Source organism: Mrakia frigida (assembly GCF_051309035.1).
Source record: "Mrakia frigida strain ATCC 22029 unplaced genomic scaffold BDY24scaffold_10, whole genome shotgun sequence".
Taxonomy (NCBI): domain Eukaryota; kingdom Fungi; phylum Basidiomycota; class Tremellomycetes; order Cystofilobasidiales; family Mrakiaceae; genus Mrakia; species Mrakia frigida.
The window spans coordinates 522,512-537,292 of record NW_027481271.1 but is presented as its reverse complement, the minus strand read 5'-3'; the positions used below and the strand labels follow the sequence as shown (position 1 = coordinate 537,292).

Genomic DNA, 14,781 nt, shown 5'->3' with positions numbered 1-14,781 from the left:
TGAAAATTCGCCTGCTCGCCGGAGAGTCTGGATTTCCCGAGTATTAGTCCTTCTCCCCTGCTATCTGCAAGCAGCTCCATGATTTCTTCCTTGTTCCCTCTCGTTGTTCTCTCCCTGCCAAACTTCAGCCACCAAAAGAAAGAGAGGAGAAATGAAAGGGGAGTGTCGTCGCGCTCCGTCCTCCTCCTGCCCTTCTTCCCTCCCTCAACCGTCACTGCCCTTTTCCCTTCTTCTTACCTTCTCCCTCTCCTTCTCAAGCTTCTCCCTCGTCCGCTAGACCCCCACGCTCTTTACAGCTCCAACTCTCAACCACACTCGTTCACTCGACAACCCAAAGCCACCTTCCCGCTCCCTCCCCTTCCCCTCCTCTCAGCATGCTCGCCGCTCTCTCCCTCCTCGCCCTTGTTCCTTCTGCTCTCGCGACTATCTACGTCACTCAGCCTACTCCTTCTCTCCCCTGTGTCGTGAGTTTTATCTCTTCTCGAGCGAAGGAGGCTCGGCTCTCGAGCTCATGGGTTGTTTTCCCCCTTCCTTCCTCGCTCACACCTTCCTTCCTTCCTTCTTGCTCTTTGACAGGGAGGAAGCCCTTGCACCATCATCTGGGCTGAGGATACCAACGCACCTACTCTCTCCACTATCGGTCTCGCTTCCGTTGGACTTTGGGTCGGCTCGCAGATTTCTCAGGTTCGTTCAAAGCCGATCCTCTGTCGACCGTCTCCTTCCTCCGCTTGACCTTCGTCCCTTTCCTCCCTTCAGGTTGAGCTTCAGGTCCTCTCCCCTTCCGTAGAGGTCGCCAAGACTGGTCAGCTCATCGCTACCATTGATCCTTCGGTTGGGTCCAACATGGTGAGTAGCCAAGAATAGGAAGAGAAGAGGTCCGAGAGAAGGACGTGCTTCTTTCTTCCTCCCTTTTGGCTCACTCTCTTTTCCCATGTTCCACTCTCTTTCAGGACCAATACTTCCTCCGATTCACCTCTCTCTCCTACGTCGACCCCAACTCCCAGTACGGAGCTCTGTACAACAGCTTTTCCTCGAAGTTTACCCTGAGCTCCATGACCGTGAGTCACTTGAGGTTTGAGCTCGTCTGGCCCACCGTTTCTCGCCTCGCTGACTTTCCTCCCTGTCTCTCTGTTCTCTTCTCCCCAACAGGGAACCTTTAACTCGACTACTCAAGCCCTCATCGACGCCGGAAAGGCTGTTCGTATCCCTCCTCTCCAGCGTTCGACTCGTCTCGATCTTCCCCGCTGACCTCTCTGACGTTCTCGCTTCGTTCTTCTTCAGGGAGAGACCGCTGTCGTTGCCACCACTGCCGTCACTAGCGTTACAGCTGCCAAGACCAGTGCTATCGTTGCGAAGTCCTCTACCGTCGCTGCTGCCTCAGGAACCCTCCGGGCTGTTCGTCCCTCTTTCCTTCGACGCGTTTTCCTTTCCGTCGTCGCTGACTCCCTCCCTTCGATCTTACTCTCCCTCAGGCCGCCGCTTCAGCTTCTGCTACTGGATCCACGTCAGGATCTTCGACCGCTGCATCCCTCTCCTCTGCTCTCATTGTCGGAGGAGCTGTTCTCAGCCTCGTCGTTCTCGTCCTCTAGTTTCCCTCTTCACACCTCTTCGTTTCGCTTTTTGCTCTTTACCCCCTTTTTTCTTCTTCTACCACCTCATCTTTTTCCACGTAGTTCTTTCATCTCCTCCCTTGATCTTGGACATTTTCGCTTGATGCGAACGGCTACGCATTTTTCTTGGAACGCTTTTCTCCCTTCGCGACGAAATCAGAGAGGATGACGCTCGAATGGAGGTCGAGAGCTCGTGTCCTCCCAACCGTCACTCTCCTTCCTTCAACTTTCTCAACTCATCAGCCCCCAAGCACTACCTCTGACTCTCAACCCATCTCTTAACATGGAGGAGAAAACCTCTGTGATCCTACACGACAGGCAGCTCGTTGGCGCCAATGGAGGTGAGCAGCCTTCGACCCCTCTGCTCCTTCCTCCTCCCTCTCCTCCCTCCTTCCTTCTCTGCTCTGATCCAGCTACTCTTTGCTCTCCCAGGTCTTAACGTCTTCTATCAGCTTCGCTCGTACACTCTTTCAATCGATCTGAGTCACAACGATCTCTTTGGGCCTGATGGACTCAAGGTCCTGCTCGAAGGACTGGTCGATCTGAACGATGTCAACGGGAAGGGCAAAGGATCGGAATCCAAGCTCAGATCTCTCAAGTTGACAGATTGTGGATTAGGATTCATTGATGGAGATGGTGAGTAGTAAATTTACGTCTGTACTCGTAGCACGAAGAGCTAAAGGAGTTGCTTCAGTCCCGAAGTTGAAGCTCACACCTCTCTCCTCATCCAGATCGATCCCTCAACCTCCTAGCCCTCTACCTCCCTCATCTACCGAACCTCCTCACCCTCGACCTCACCAACAACTCGCTCACTCACCTCCCTTCCAACTTGATCGCCTCCCTGCTCGCCCACCCGTCCCTAACGACCCTCGTCCTCTCCGCCAACCCCCTCGGCCTCCCCCCTCCCTCCTCCCCTCCCTCCTCCCCGCCAGCTATCCACTCTCTCCTCACCGCTCTCCTCTCTCCTCCTCCATTACCTCCCAACCAACCGCCATCGTCCTTGAAAGCGCTCCATCTGAACCTCACCTCCCTCTCCTCCGTCAGCTCCCCTCTCCTCCTCAAACTCCTGAACCTCCCTCATGGAATCCTCGACCTTCGACTCAACGCCAACGCTCTCGCACCAACCAAGGACCTCTCTCCTCTCGTAGACGTCCTCAGAGGTCCAAACGGGAACCGCTTCCTCCAGAACCTCGAAATCTACGGCTGTTTCGACGAGGACGACCTCTTCCAAAGTACCGAAAAATCAAAGCAACTCGTCGAGGAACTGGCGCCTTACCTCGCTAGGAATCGGAGGTTGCTGAAGGGCACGAGGGAGGCTGCGAGGGAGGTGATCAGGTTGGCGAGGGTGGTGATGCTGGCTTCGTCGCGGGAAGAGGACCAGGACGTCGGGACGCGTCGAGCGACGTTCTTCCCGATCTTGGAGCTTCCCACAGAGTTGATGCAACCTATTTTTAGTCAGTTGTATCCGGGAGCGCTGAGTCAGAAGCAGGTGGCTAGGCTTTTGAACTGGGTGGGGGAGAGGGAGAGTTTGGGGAAGGGGTTGGACGGGGAGGGGGTGTTGAAGGAGGTGGGGTGCTGGTGGTGGGAGGGAGGGAGCTGAGGATCGGTAGATTAGGTAGGGCCTCAGGTGTTTGCGATGATTTTACGACTGTCACGCTGAAAGAGGGGAAAGGTGAATGGCGGGAGAGGAAGCAGCGACGACTTCCCAACGCGTCAAGTCGAGGATCGTCTCCTCGTTCCCTTTCCCTTTTTTTCTCCCTTCACTCCAAAAGATCGATTAACAACTCTCTCCTGCATCATCGAAATCAACCTCTCTCTCTCTCCGTCCCTAGACAACTAGACTACGCAAGATCTAAGCGAACTGCACAAACTTCGCCTCCGGAGTCTTCTCCTGCACCTTCTTCCCCCAAGCCACCAGAGCAGCCTTGACCTGAGTAGCGTTCTCTCCAGCCTTCTCGACGTCCTCCTTGAGGACCTTGACCTCCTCGGGCTCGAGGGAAGCGACGAGCAGGTCGAGCTCGTTGAGGGCGGCCTCGACGACCGAGGCGGACGGGGCGGTTCCGGTGGGTTGGAAGTAGTTGGAGGTGGTGATGGAGGTGGAGATGGTCTTCTTGTACTTCTTGATGTTCTTCTTGGCGGCTTCACGGGCCTTCTTGGCGGCTTCTCGAGCGACCTGAGGGAGGGAGGGAGGGAGGGGAGGGAAGGAAGGAAGGTCAGCTTTCGGTTTCGAGACGCGTCCTTCGTTTCCTTCGTTTCTCTCTTTCCTCCAACCCACAACCCCTAACACCCTACCTCCAGCCCGCAAACGAACCCCCAAAAAGCACTCACCTTATCATCCGCCTCCGTCTTCTTCGCCTCCTCGGCCTTCTTCGCCTCCTCGACCTTGAGCGCCTCCTCAGCCTCCTTCTTCGCCTTCAAGTCGGCCGCGCTCGACGCTCCCCCAGCCTTCCCTCCGGCCTTCTTGGCGTCCCTGGCCTTCTTCTCCTCGATCCGGAACCTCTTCATTCGAGGATCAGCAGCGAGGACGTCGTCCACGAGCTCTCGGAGTCGGACGTTGTCCTCTCTCTTTCTTCGAGCTCGCTCGGTCTTGTTCTTCTTCTCCTGGAATCGCTTGTCGTCTCGGCTGCGGAAGAGAACGAAGGAAGAGGGTAGGAAGGGAGTCAGTGAAGGAGTTTGGAAGTTGGAGTTGAGAAGGAGGGAAGAGAGAGAAGAGAAGGGGAAGGAAGAGGAGAGAGACGCGACTCAAAAAAAACGAGCTCGTCTCTCCTTCCTCCCTTTCCCTCCCTCCCTCACGATCCCACAACCGAACTAGAAAAAACGACAAGACTGAGACGACTCACCTATCCGACCCCTCGTTAACCTCCTTGTCCCACCACTCGAACGACCTCCACGAATCAAACTTGTACCAGAAGTCGTAGAACGCCTCGACCTCCTTCCTGCTCGACTCGAGCGTTCCGAGCGAGGGCACGGGCTGCTTCTTGGAGAATCGACCCTCGGACTCGAACACGGGAGCAAAGGTCTTGATGAAGTTGTCGGGCTTGACGGAGGCGGGAGGGGGGAACGAGTCCTCGATCATCTCGTCGGCGGAATCGAACTGGCGTCGTCGCTCGGCGTGGGTGAGGGTTTCGTGAGCTGTTAAGGGGAGGAGGGAAGAGAGAGGGGTGGTGAGGTTAGTGAATTGGGAAGAGGGAGGTTGGGGAGTGGGGAGGTGGGAAAGAGAGGGAAGGGAGAGGTGAGGTGAGAGGGAGGAGGAAGGAAGGAAGGGCTGAACGAACCCTTCTGGATACACTTGAAGAACGAGTCGTTGTTGGCGTCTCCAGAGTTGGCCTTCTTATCGGGGTGGTGTCGAAGGACCTTTCGTCGATCTAGTAGAAGACGTAACAGAAGAGGTCAGCCAACCAAGAGTGTAGCAGCAAAAGAAAGAAAGAAGACTGACGAGCGACTCGAATGTGATCCTCGTTGGCCTTGTACCTCAAGTTGTGAAGACCGAGAACGGCGTAGTGATCCTGCTTCTTCCACTCCTTGGGATCGTAGTTGAGCGTATCCGCGTCCTCGTCCTCCTCTCCGAGGCCGTCGAAGTCTGGACCGAGGACCTCCTCTCCGTTCCCTTTGGAAGCGAGGTGGTGAGCGTGCTGAGCGTGAACGTCGTCGTCCTCGTCGAACGATCGCTGGAGGTGCTTTCGGACGGTGGAGCGGATGAAGGAAGGTCCAGCAGGGAAGACAGAGTGAGTGTTGGGAGCTGAAGGGATAACGAGCAAAGGAGCAAAGGAAAAGGTCAGCGAGAGAGAGGAAGACAGGGAAGGAAGGAAAGAAGAGGGAGCGAGAGCGAGAGACTTACGAGTAATTTTACCAGCGACCTTGGAGGAAGTATCCCAGGAAGCAGGAAGAGCCTTGAGGGTGATGGGGAGAGCGAGAGGAGTAGACATTTGGTTAAGGATGTGGTTGAAGGTCAAGAAGCGAAAGGGAGGAGGGTTCAAAGAAAAAAACTCGTTCAGGTCGCAACTCTCCTTCCTCTCCTTTCCTTCACCCCAAACACCCACTCTCCTCCTCTTCTTCTTTCCTCCCAAACGATGGCTCCCAAATCCACCTCCGCCGCCGCCAAACGCAAACCTCGTAAGAGAAACAGACGAGCCGCGGCGTCGGACTCTGACTCTTCCTCGAGCTCGGACGGTTCCTCCTCCTCGGACGAAGAAGCTCCCCTCGTTCCAGCCCTCCAAGCTCTCAGGGACGCCAAAGGAAAAGGCAAGGAACTCCCAGGTGCTCTCCCAACCCCTCAACCCGCTACCGTTGACGCTCCTCTGGTAGGATACGCCGCCGTCGCTGCTGCTGCGAAGGCGAGACTCGAGGAGGAATCAGGATCAGAATCCGACTCTTCTTCGTCGTCGGGAGCTTCGTCCATTCGTCCCACGGCTGCTACAACAACAACAACCAACACCAACCCCATCCAGGTCAACCCTCACATCTCAACTCGAATCGTTCGACCTCCTCGTCCATCCACCTCGCCTTCGCCTCCTCCTTCCCAGATCCCAGCGTTCCTCCCCTTCAGCAACGGAGGGAAACCACCGTCGTTCCTCCCCCCTCCTCCTTCAACGAAGGCAGGGGAAGGGATGGACGGAGTGGAGGAGACGAGTGAGGAGGATTTGAAGAAGAAGAAGTTTAGAGAGTTTTGGATGGGCAAGTTGGTGAAAGGGTTTGGAGAGGATCTGGACGTGGTGCGACAGGTGAGCTCGAGCTTTTCTCTTCCTTTCCTGCTTCTTGTCGTCAAGTTGGGAGTTCAAGAGCTCGGAAGTCTATAGAGTATGGGATAGCCCTAGACTCTTACGGTTGAGTCGGAGAAGCTGACCTTTCGTTCTCCTCGTTCTCGTCTTGTCCTAAAGGAACCAACCCTCACGACCCCCCGACTCACCCTCCTCATCGACTCGCTCACCTCTGGAATCGACGTCTTCTCTACTGGATCGTCAGGGAAGCCTGGGGATGTGGATGAGAGGGATGTCGTGCTTGGGAAGATCTGAGGCGAGTTGGGTAGGAGGACGCGGATGGGAAGGGGAGGTCGGAGGAGAAGACGGACGCGTCGTTCGGGTTTGTACTTCTAGGTTTTCAATTGCATTTGATCCTCTCGTTCTTGTACTACTTTTGCTCGCTACGTTGGAAAGGGTCTGGGAAGCATCCAGAGAGGGTGTGAAGAGAGTCATCGAGAGTTCGTAAATGAAGCGATACAAAAGCAACGAGGCGTCAGGGCAGAACGAGAGGCGAACAATCTAGTCTGGGGAGCTCTAAGCGTCTAGATCTATGATCCTGAGGATCTCAGGGAGCTTCTTGTTGATATCGAAGTGACCTGAAGGAGGGAAAGCAACAAAGGTGAGCGCTTCGTTCGAAAGGAAGAGGGCGTCGAAGAAAGAGAGAGAAACGAAAGACGCGACTTACCATCTACTACTCCACTCAGGTCTACATCCTCAACCTGAAAAGAAAGAGAGAAGGAGAAGGGTTAAAAGTCAGCGTCCTCGATTTCGAAGTAGAGAAAGAAGCGAAACAAGAGCGCTCAAACTCACTCCCTCAACTGCCACCGGTCCCAACCCAGCCACCTTCCCTCCATCCAACCTCGCCTCCACCGCTCCCCCAACCACCTCATGCAGCCTCACCACACTAGCCAACACGAAATCCTTCCTCGAATGCCCCGAAACCATCCTCCGTCCAGCAACGCTTCTCGCCGTCTTCCAATGCGACACGCTCGGAGCCGAGGGCATCGAGATCAAGATGGCCGAGTCGACGAGTTCCTTCGCGACGGGGTTGGAGGAGGCAGCGAGTTCGAGGAGGGCGTGGAAAATGGTTAAGGCTCCGAGGGAGGTTCCGATGAGGACGACGGGACGGGAACCTTGGATGCGAGAGAGGAGGACTTCGGCGAGGACGGAGCCTGCTTTGCGAGATTTGTCGACGGCTTGCATCCAGGTGTTGTCGAGAGCGGCTCCGGCCCAGCCGTCTGTAAGGGGGAAGGAAAGGAAGCGAGAAGAAGAGGAGAGGAGGGAGTGAGCGAGGGAGGGAGAAGGCGCGTCGTGCGGAGTGTGTTTGAGTACTTACAGACGGTGAGAGGCAAAGCGACGGCGGCGAAGTCTAAAGAATACGAAGACATGAAAGGTCAGCATAAGATCGGTGGCATGGGAGAAGGTAGAGAAGGGAAGCGAAGACTCACAGGCGTTGACGAAAGTTCGTTTGATGACCTCTTTTCCAGCCTTCCCGATGAGCTGTAAGAGCGAAGGAAGGAATTAGCTCAGGACGAAATCCTTCAGAAGGAAAAGCTGCTAAAGCTCACCTTGTTCGTGAACCAATCGTTGATACTCGTCCCAGAAGACAACATCTTGAGCGTCTCAACCTTCGCGACGTACAAATCCCTCCCCCTCAACAACAACGCTCCCTCATCCCCGTCGATCTCGTGAACCTTCTTCTCCTCCGCCTCCGCCAGCTCAAACTCCTCCTCCTTGATGTCCTCTCCCTCCGTAGGAACCACTCCAGCAGGTCCAGCTCGTAAACTCGACGCGACGTTCGTCCAAGCCTTGACTCCCTCGTCCACGTCGTCGACGAGCAATCCTGGGAGAGCGATGATGACCGTCAAGCTAGGAGGTCGAGGAGGGATAGAGACGACTTCTTCTTCTTCCTTCTCAACCTCCTTCTCGACGGCGACGACTCCCTTCTTCTTCCTGACTTCGTAAGGGACGCCGGCGACCTTCTTCTCCGACGCGTTCTCGTCCTCCCTCCCAACCTCGACGAACTCAAACTCTCCGACTCCAGCCCAACGTCGGTTGACACGTCTTCCGGCGAGTCCTCCTCCAGCGAGTCCAAAGAACGATCCGAGGAGGAGGGGAGCGGCAGCTGGGGAGAGGATTCCGATGGTTGCAGGGAGGAGAGCGAGGATGGCAGGAGCAGCGAGCCCTCCAGTGAGTCCAATGGCGACGCCTCCGATCTGAGAAAGCGGGCGAGGTCGAGAAAAGGACAAAGAGGTCAGCTCGAGCTTCAAACTTCGACGGAGAAGACGCGTCGAAAGAAGAGAGAGGGCGACTCACCACGACTCCAGCTCCAGTTGCAGCCCAGCGTCCCCACTTCCCACCCCAACCATCCTCCTTGCCCTTCCTGGCCCTCTCTACTTCCTCCTTATCCTTCTCCGTCGCGGTCTTTCCCTCGTCGGCTTCGGCTGATTTCTTGAGAAGCTCGAACAGGTCCTCGGCGACCTGTCCTTCTTGTCGGACGACGATTTGACGAGGATCGATCCCTAGGAGAGCGAGAGTTCGGAAGACGTTGGCTCGGGAGGTAGAGGTGTAGGCGATGGAGTTGGGAGGGGAGTTTGCTGGTGTTGCTGAGGTGGACTTCGAGGAAGCGTCGTGCCTGGGAGGGAAGATGGAGGACAGGAGAAGAGTGTGGGCGACGAGAGGGAATTGGGATTGAGGGAGGTGAGGAAGCATGGGAGTGAGGTCGGATTCCGTAGGAGAGGGTGGGAGGAAGGAGGGATCGAGTTGAAGCTGCAGGGAAAGGAAGAAGAGAGGGAAGGAGGAGGGGAAGGGTGAGCTCGATTCTTGAAGGAGGAGGAGGCCGACGACTCTTCTTCTCCTCTCTTCCTCCTCAACACTCACGTTCTCGCAGACAGCTTTCAGCCAGGCTTCCGTCTCTTCCTCTACTACCTTCGAGCCTCCAAGGCCCTCCTTCGTCTGCGAGGTAGCGATGCAAGCTGCAATAGCTACGACGAGCGACACATCCTGATCGAGGGGAGGAGGAGAGTTGGCAACCTTGTCTTGATCAGGCTGAGAGATGGCGGGCTGTTCTTGCGCAGGTTTGCCGATGGAGAGAGGGTTCTTCGCTATGGATTTGATGGACGACAGCATGGTGTTTCTTGAGAAGGTTGATGGGGGAAGGAGGGAAGGGAGAGAGAGGGAACGGGAGCCACACTCGGTGACGAGGGAGAGCGGAGGGAAAGTGCAGATCTGTTTCAAATCTTCCTCCTTTCTAGCTCACAAAGAAAAAGAAGGGTTCCTGCTTTCCTTCTTTTTCACTCTTCTCTCCAACCACCATCAACTCCCTCCAAAAAAACGCGTCCTTCCTCCCTCCTTTCCCTCTACAAACCCAACCAAACCTCTCCGCCCACCATGTTCTCCTCCTCGATGCTGTCTCTCGCCTCTCTTCTCCTCCTTCCCTTCTCGGCCCTCGCCAGTCCCATCTCCAGCCTCAACGCTCGAGCAGGAGCTCCCATCACTTCCGTCAAGGTCCAAGTTCAGGTAAGTCTTTCATCTCTCTTCTCTGCCAGCTCGTAGAGAAACAAAGGGAGGACGAGGGTGATCAACCTTCTCGCCTCTCGGCAGCTTTGGAATCGCGAGACGAACGCTGAACCCTCTTCTTCCTTCCCTCCTCCTCCTCTCTCTCGCTCTTTTTCTCGTCAATAATAGAACCTCACCGAGTGCGGTATCGCCAACATCTCTTGGGGAGGACCTGACGGACCTGGAATCGTGAGTTTCAAAGCAGACCGCTGGGTGACCTTTATCGAATCGAGGGCTGATTCGACGTGTTGTTTCCCTTGTTCTCCTCCCTCTTGTGTTCTTCCCTCCTACAGGAGCCCTTCACCGTTATGATTGGACAAGGAGGATTCTACGTTGGTATCGAGGAGATCGCCGTCTACCCCAACATCACCAACACGACCGAAGTCTACTGGATCGTTTCCCAAGAGTTCGCGACGAGTCTGATCTTCGAGGTTGTCGATAACGACTCAAAAATTACATACGCCCAGAACCTCGTCGTCGAGGCTCCTAGCAACGGAACCACCCAGGAAGTCAACGGAACCGTCACCTGCCCTCTCGGATCTGGACTCGTCAACCGAACCGTCTTCGAGGCCTACCAGGCTGGAACCCTCTTCCCAGGAGGCAACGGAACCAGCTCGAACGGAACCAAGGAGTACGGGTCTGCTTAGATCTCGACCGTCTTCTTTTCTCGAGAGTCACGACGACGCCGTTTTTTCGTTGAAGGAGGAGGAGGGAAGGGTTGGGCTTTTTTTCCTAGCATTTTTTCTTCGTTCTTCATAAGGCATCGTTTCACTTGGATCTCGCTTCTCGTTCATCTCGTCTCTCGCATCTACACATTCTAGTCTATCTTCTTCCGTCTGCCATTCTCTTTCCTCGGACAATCGAACTCATCATTTTCCTTCTTCTCACTCTGTAGCGATACCCTTTCATCCTTTCTCTTCTTTCTTGCACTGCCTATTAAACACCTGTAGCGTCTCCTTCGTCCTCGAGCTGAAAATCTTACAAATCGATCTCGTAAACCTACCAAAATCGACTCCCTTCGACGCGTCGTCCCTTCACTCGTCCTCCTCCTCTTCCTGCTTCACCTCCGGAAGGTTCCAAGCCTGCCACGCGTAAGCAGCCTGCAACGCCACCGCCAGCAGATCCGTCACCTCCCAAGGATCCATCAACTCCCAACGTCCCCATCTCGACGAGAGAAGAACGGGAATGGCGTGAACGATGGAGGAAAGGAGGTCGATGGCTGCGACGAAGCGGTAGTTGGCTCCGAAGGTTTTGGCTCGTTGATTGAGGAGGAACTGGGAGGCGAAGAGGATGAGGCTGCTAGTCTGGTTGAGCGATCCGAGATACTTGAGGTACCAGGTCTTGTCGGTGTAGACGATCGCGCCTGGTGGAGGTTTGAGGGGTTTGGGAGGAGATGCGTGGATGAGGTAGGGTAGTTTGGGAATGAGAAGTGAGACGGCAAGAAAGACGAGGAAGGACTAAAGTTTGAGTGACGAGAGGAAGGAAAGACAACGACGCGAAAGGTCAGCGCCTCGACTTGGACGACGAGGAAAGAGAGGAAACGACGCGTTAAACTCACAAGTCCTCTCTGCTTCCAATCGAACCTCATATCCAAACGAGTGCTCGCTCTCTCCAAATGAGTAGCCTTCCTCCTGCTGACCCAAACCGGAACCCAACCCCACCACGAGAACTCCAACCTCAACGCCAACGACCAAACGACGCTGCTGCATCCGGTCACGAAGACAGCTCCAACCCAGAACCCGACGTCCGGATCGTCTCTCAGACCCTGCCAGATGAACCAAATGTAGTGATAGACGGAGTCGATGACTGGACGAGAGGAGAAGGACGCGACAGGAGGAAAGAAGTTAGCTCTTCGTCGTCGCTCTCCAGAAGAACCCTGCGAAATCTGGTTGATGAAAAATCGACGAACCCTGAGCAGGAATGCTGATCCCCGTAGTGACGCTCCTCGTGATCCAGAAGTGAGCTTGGATCAAGACGGAGAAGAAGGTGAGGATGCTCGAGAATGTTTGGAGGGATTTTCGAAGGAGGGGTCGAGTCGAAGGGTTGAAGGGATGGCCGATGAGAGCGTCTGGTGGAGTCGAATAGTGGCAGGAGAAAAGAAGGGAGAAGCAAGTTCAGGTTTGAGAAACATCGAGAGAGAAAGAGGGCCAGGAGGACGGAGGAGGGAGGAAGGAAGGAGTAGACGAGAGGACGACGCACTGAGGAGTTCTGCCGTATCTTGTCCTCCAGCGATGTCGTGAGCGGAACGGTTGGAAGAGATGGAGCCACTGTCGGAGCCGAAGCTAAGTCCAGTACCCTGTAGACGCAGAGCGGGAGAGACAAGGTCAGTCGAATGTCGTGTGGACGAGGAGAGAGCAGAAAAAGAAGGCGACGAACGAGAGCGACCTTGAGTGGAGAAGACGTCGAAAAGGTGAGATGCCAGTCGAAAGAGAAGTCGGGCTCGTCTTCGAGGACTGAGAGATGGAGAGGCGAGGCGAGTCAGAAAGAAGGCGAAGAGAAGAGATCGAAGCTGAGAAGATGAGAAAGCTGACCTTCGCTCGTTCCGTTCCCAAGTACGAGCAAGTCTGCCGGTCCCGCCGAGCCAAAACTTGCTTGAATGAACTTCGAAATCAAAGAGAAGGTAGATCGAAAAAGAGTCAGCTCGTCTACGTCCTGCTCGCTCGAAGCAGAAAACGAACTCACAGGTCCATATCTCCATCCCTTCGCCCCCTTCTGTCTCTCCTCCTTTTCACTCTCCTCCTCAACGACCTCCAGCTCCTTCTGAACCTTCTCGATCTCCCTCAACTCGGCGGCATCCTCCTCGGTTCCCATCTCGAACAAACTGTCGAAATGACCACGTCCGGCGAAGGTCGAGAGCTTCTGGCAGTCAGGGATCGGACCCTTCAGCTTGTAGCTTCCGAGTTTACCGGCGAACAGAAGGTTGCATACTTTCTAAAGAGTCAAGATAGAGAGCGTCAGCGACCTCTCATGGCGAGAGACGATTCGAGCGGGGGAGGGGAAAGAGGCGCGAAGACTGACCTGAGATTCCCCAAGAGCCTCCATCTGCTTCTTAAAGGGAGCAAGAGCGTAGACGGACGAGTCCTGAACCATTGTGACCATCGATCTGAAGAAAGAATGCGTTCGTCAGCCAAGATCGACGAAAGAAGCAAGAGAACGAACGCGACTCACCTCGAGACGATGGCGTGAGCTTTCCCCTTCACTTCCTTCTCCTCCTTCTCCGCCTCATCAACGAGTGACAGATCCGACCCATCCTTGTCCCCAGGAGTTTCCTTCTTCTCCTCAACCGAAGGGATCACTTCTCGGAGCAGGTTCTGAGAGATAGCAAAACGCAGGAGCTGGCGTTTCCAGGTTTTCGTTTGGTTGACGAGGTTCTGCTCTTCGATGGTGTTCCCGACGAGAGGCCAAGGGGCAGGAAAAGTGTTGCCGAGGCTGAGGTCACTAGCGTTCCGGACGAGGTAGTAGGAGGAGTTGATGGGGATGAGATGACCGGGGGTGTTAAGGGAGGAGGGGTAGGTCGTGAACGAGGCCTTGAGGTCGACTTTGGCGGTTGAGTTTCGGAGGGAGGGGCTGGAGAATAGAGCGATATTCGTAGGAGGAAGTTAACAGCAAGGGAATGAACGAAGGGCGAGGGGGAGGCGTCGAAGTAAAAGAGGAAAGGGAGAGGGAGGTCAGCTTCGTTTCCTTCGCTCCTTCCCTTCTCCTCTCTTCTTCTTGCTCGCCTCACTCACAGGAGTCGACCAGGAATCGTAATCTTCGCCACAGTCTTGACACCCTTCGACTTCAAGGTCAACCCTTCCAACACGACCTCTGAGAAAATCCTCTCCCACGGTCCCCAAACGAGCTCTCGTTCCTCCTCCTCCTTCTTCAGCCCTTTGTCCTCTTCTGAAACCACCACCGTCAACGCTCCCTCCTCTCCCTCCAGTTCCAGCCCAGCTGCCACCTCAGTCTCGTTCTTGACCATGACCCTGTGATAGATCGAAGCGATCAAATCAAAGTGGTTTACACCTCCGTCCTTCGCTTCTCCGTAGAAGGACCTCACGAGGTTGGACTCTCCGATCTCCTCTATCGATTCGTTGACGGGATGGTGATGAGCGAGATGAGGATTTCGAGCTATGACAAGGCCGTCGTAAGCGACCTTGCCTATCGTCCAGAAGAAGATCGCAAAGGAGGCTCCTACGAAGAGAACGACGACTCCGAGGCAGAAACGACAAGGTGTGAGCTTCTTCGTTTTGCGACGATGGACGAGAGGGGAAGAGGTAGGCTCCATGTCGAGGAGAGGGATGTCGAGCTCTGGCATCCTGGCGAGGAGGAGAAGGAGGAGGTCAAGGTGGGCGTTAGAAGTCAAACAGGAAGCAGGGAAGGGATTTGTGAAAACAGAGCTGAACAGGTTGTTGAGGAGAAGGAAGGTGAGACGCGTGGAGTCCTTCCTTCCCTCCGCTCTATTTCGGCACAGAATTTGGTGACTCACCGTTGTAAAGTAAGTTTTCGGTACATCCTTTTGATCTGGACTTGTGTGTCTGCGCTACGGGTTCTTTTCTCCAAGAGATGATCCGAGTGAGCGGAAAGAACGAGTTGGACGGAGACAGTGAGTTGAGCGACGCGTCGTTCTTTCTTCGCAGCCACCTTCAGCCATCCCTCTTCCCCTTTGCTGGCCCGAGAACAAACCGCTCGATCTTTCACTTCCCTTTCAACCTACTGAAAGCTTCCAGAACAAGGCCGCTTCTGATCCGATAGCTCACAACGCGTCGAAGTCACCTCTTCACTCTTTCTCTCTCCCTCTCCCAAACCCAGACTCAATCAACAAGTACATCATCCAAAGAAACGGAAAACCAACAGGAAAACAAAAGCGAGAACAAAATCTACCCCTCCAAGCG

General features: G+C 55.0%; 7 protein-coding genes across 7 annotated transcripts; 4 read left to right on the top strand and 3 right to left on the bottom strand.

The window, feature by feature from the left end:
• Positions 1-228: 228 nt before the first annotated feature.
• Positions 229-1,868, top strand: BDY24DRAFT_20199 (uncharacterized protein). The gene is made up of 7 exons (XM_076636469.1): positions 229-464; positions 577-684; positions 757-846; positions 951-1,058; positions 1,150-1,197; positions 1,282-1,395; positions 1,473-1,868. The coding sequence occupies exons 1-7, from the start codon at positions 375-377 to the stop codon at positions 1,587-1,589; spliced, it is 675 nt and encodes a 224-aa protein (XP_076498026.1). The 5' UTR covers positions 229-374; the 3' UTR covers positions 1,590-1,868.
• BDY24DRAFT_20200 (uncharacterized protein) lies at positions 1,869-3,207 on the top strand. The gene is made up of 2 exons (XM_076636470.1): positions 1,869-1,951; positions 2,043-3,207. Exon 2 carries the CDS (start codon positions 2,238-2,240, stop codon positions 2,892-2,894), a length of 657 nt encoding a protein of 218 aa, XP_076498025.1. The 5' UTR covers positions 1,869-1,951; positions 2,043-2,237; the 3' UTR covers positions 2,895-3,207.
• On the bottom strand, positions 3,179-5,828 carry BDY24DRAFT_20192 (uncharacterized protein). The gene is made up of 6 exons (XM_076636468.1): positions 5,449-5,828; positions 5,047-5,349; positions 4,886-4,975; positions 4,451-4,742; positions 3,939-4,233; positions 3,179-3,783 (listed from the first exon to the last, which is right to left on the bottom strand). Exons 1-6 carry the CDS (start codon positions 5,534-5,536, stop codon positions 3,463-3,465), a joined length of 1,389 nt encoding a protein of 462 aa, XP_076498024.1. The 5' UTR covers positions 5,537-5,828; the 3' UTR covers positions 3,179-3,462.
• On the top strand, positions 5,681-6,622 carry BDY24DRAFT_414059 (uncharacterized protein; the record flags this gene model as incomplete). Its single annotated transcript, XM_076643260.1, has 2 exons — positions 5,681-6,331; positions 6,488-6,622. 2 exons carry the CDS (start codon positions 5,681-5,683, stop codon positions 6,620-6,622), a joined length of 786 nt encoding a protein of 261 aa, XP_076498023.1.
• A 261-nt stretch (positions 6,623-6,883) lies between these two features.
• BDY24DRAFT_414058 (uncharacterized protein) lies at positions 6,884-9,478 on the bottom strand (the record flags this gene model as incomplete). Its single annotated transcript, XM_076643259.1, has 8 exons — positions 6,884-6,945; positions 7,035-7,068; positions 7,160-7,587; positions 7,686-7,718; positions 7,798-7,849; positions 7,918-8,565; positions 8,666-9,118; positions 9,230-9,478. The coding sequence occupies 8 exons, from the start codon at positions 9,476-9,478 to the stop codon at positions 6,884-6,886; spliced, it is 1,959 nt and encodes a 652-aa protein (XP_076498022.1).
• Positions 9,479-9,739: 261 nt separating this feature from the next.
• On the top strand, positions 9,740-10,554 carry BDY24DRAFT_369568 (uncharacterized protein; the record flags this gene model as incomplete). The annotated part of the gene is made up of 3 exons (XM_076638063.1): positions 9,740-9,868; positions 10,037-10,096; positions 10,201-10,554. The coding sequence occupies 3 exons, from the start codon at positions 9,740-9,742 to the stop codon at positions 10,552-10,554; spliced, it is 543 nt and encodes a 180-aa protein (XP_076498021.1).
• A 387-nt stretch (positions 10,555-10,941) lies between these two features.
• BDY24DRAFT_440313 (uncharacterized protein) lies at positions 10,942-14,204 on the bottom strand (the record flags this gene model as incomplete). Its single annotated transcript, XM_076644513.1, has 10 exons — positions 10,942-11,364; positions 11,466-11,713; positions 11,817-11,975; positions 12,107-12,203; positions 12,284-12,360; positions 12,439-12,508; positions 12,590-12,838; positions 12,926-13,010; positions 13,076-13,474; positions 13,636-14,204. The coding sequence occupies 10 exons, from the start codon at positions 14,202-14,204 to the stop codon at positions 10,942-10,944; spliced, it is 2,376 nt and encodes a 791-aa protein (XP_076498020.1).
• Between the last annotated feature and the right edge of the window lie 577 nt (positions 14,205-14,781).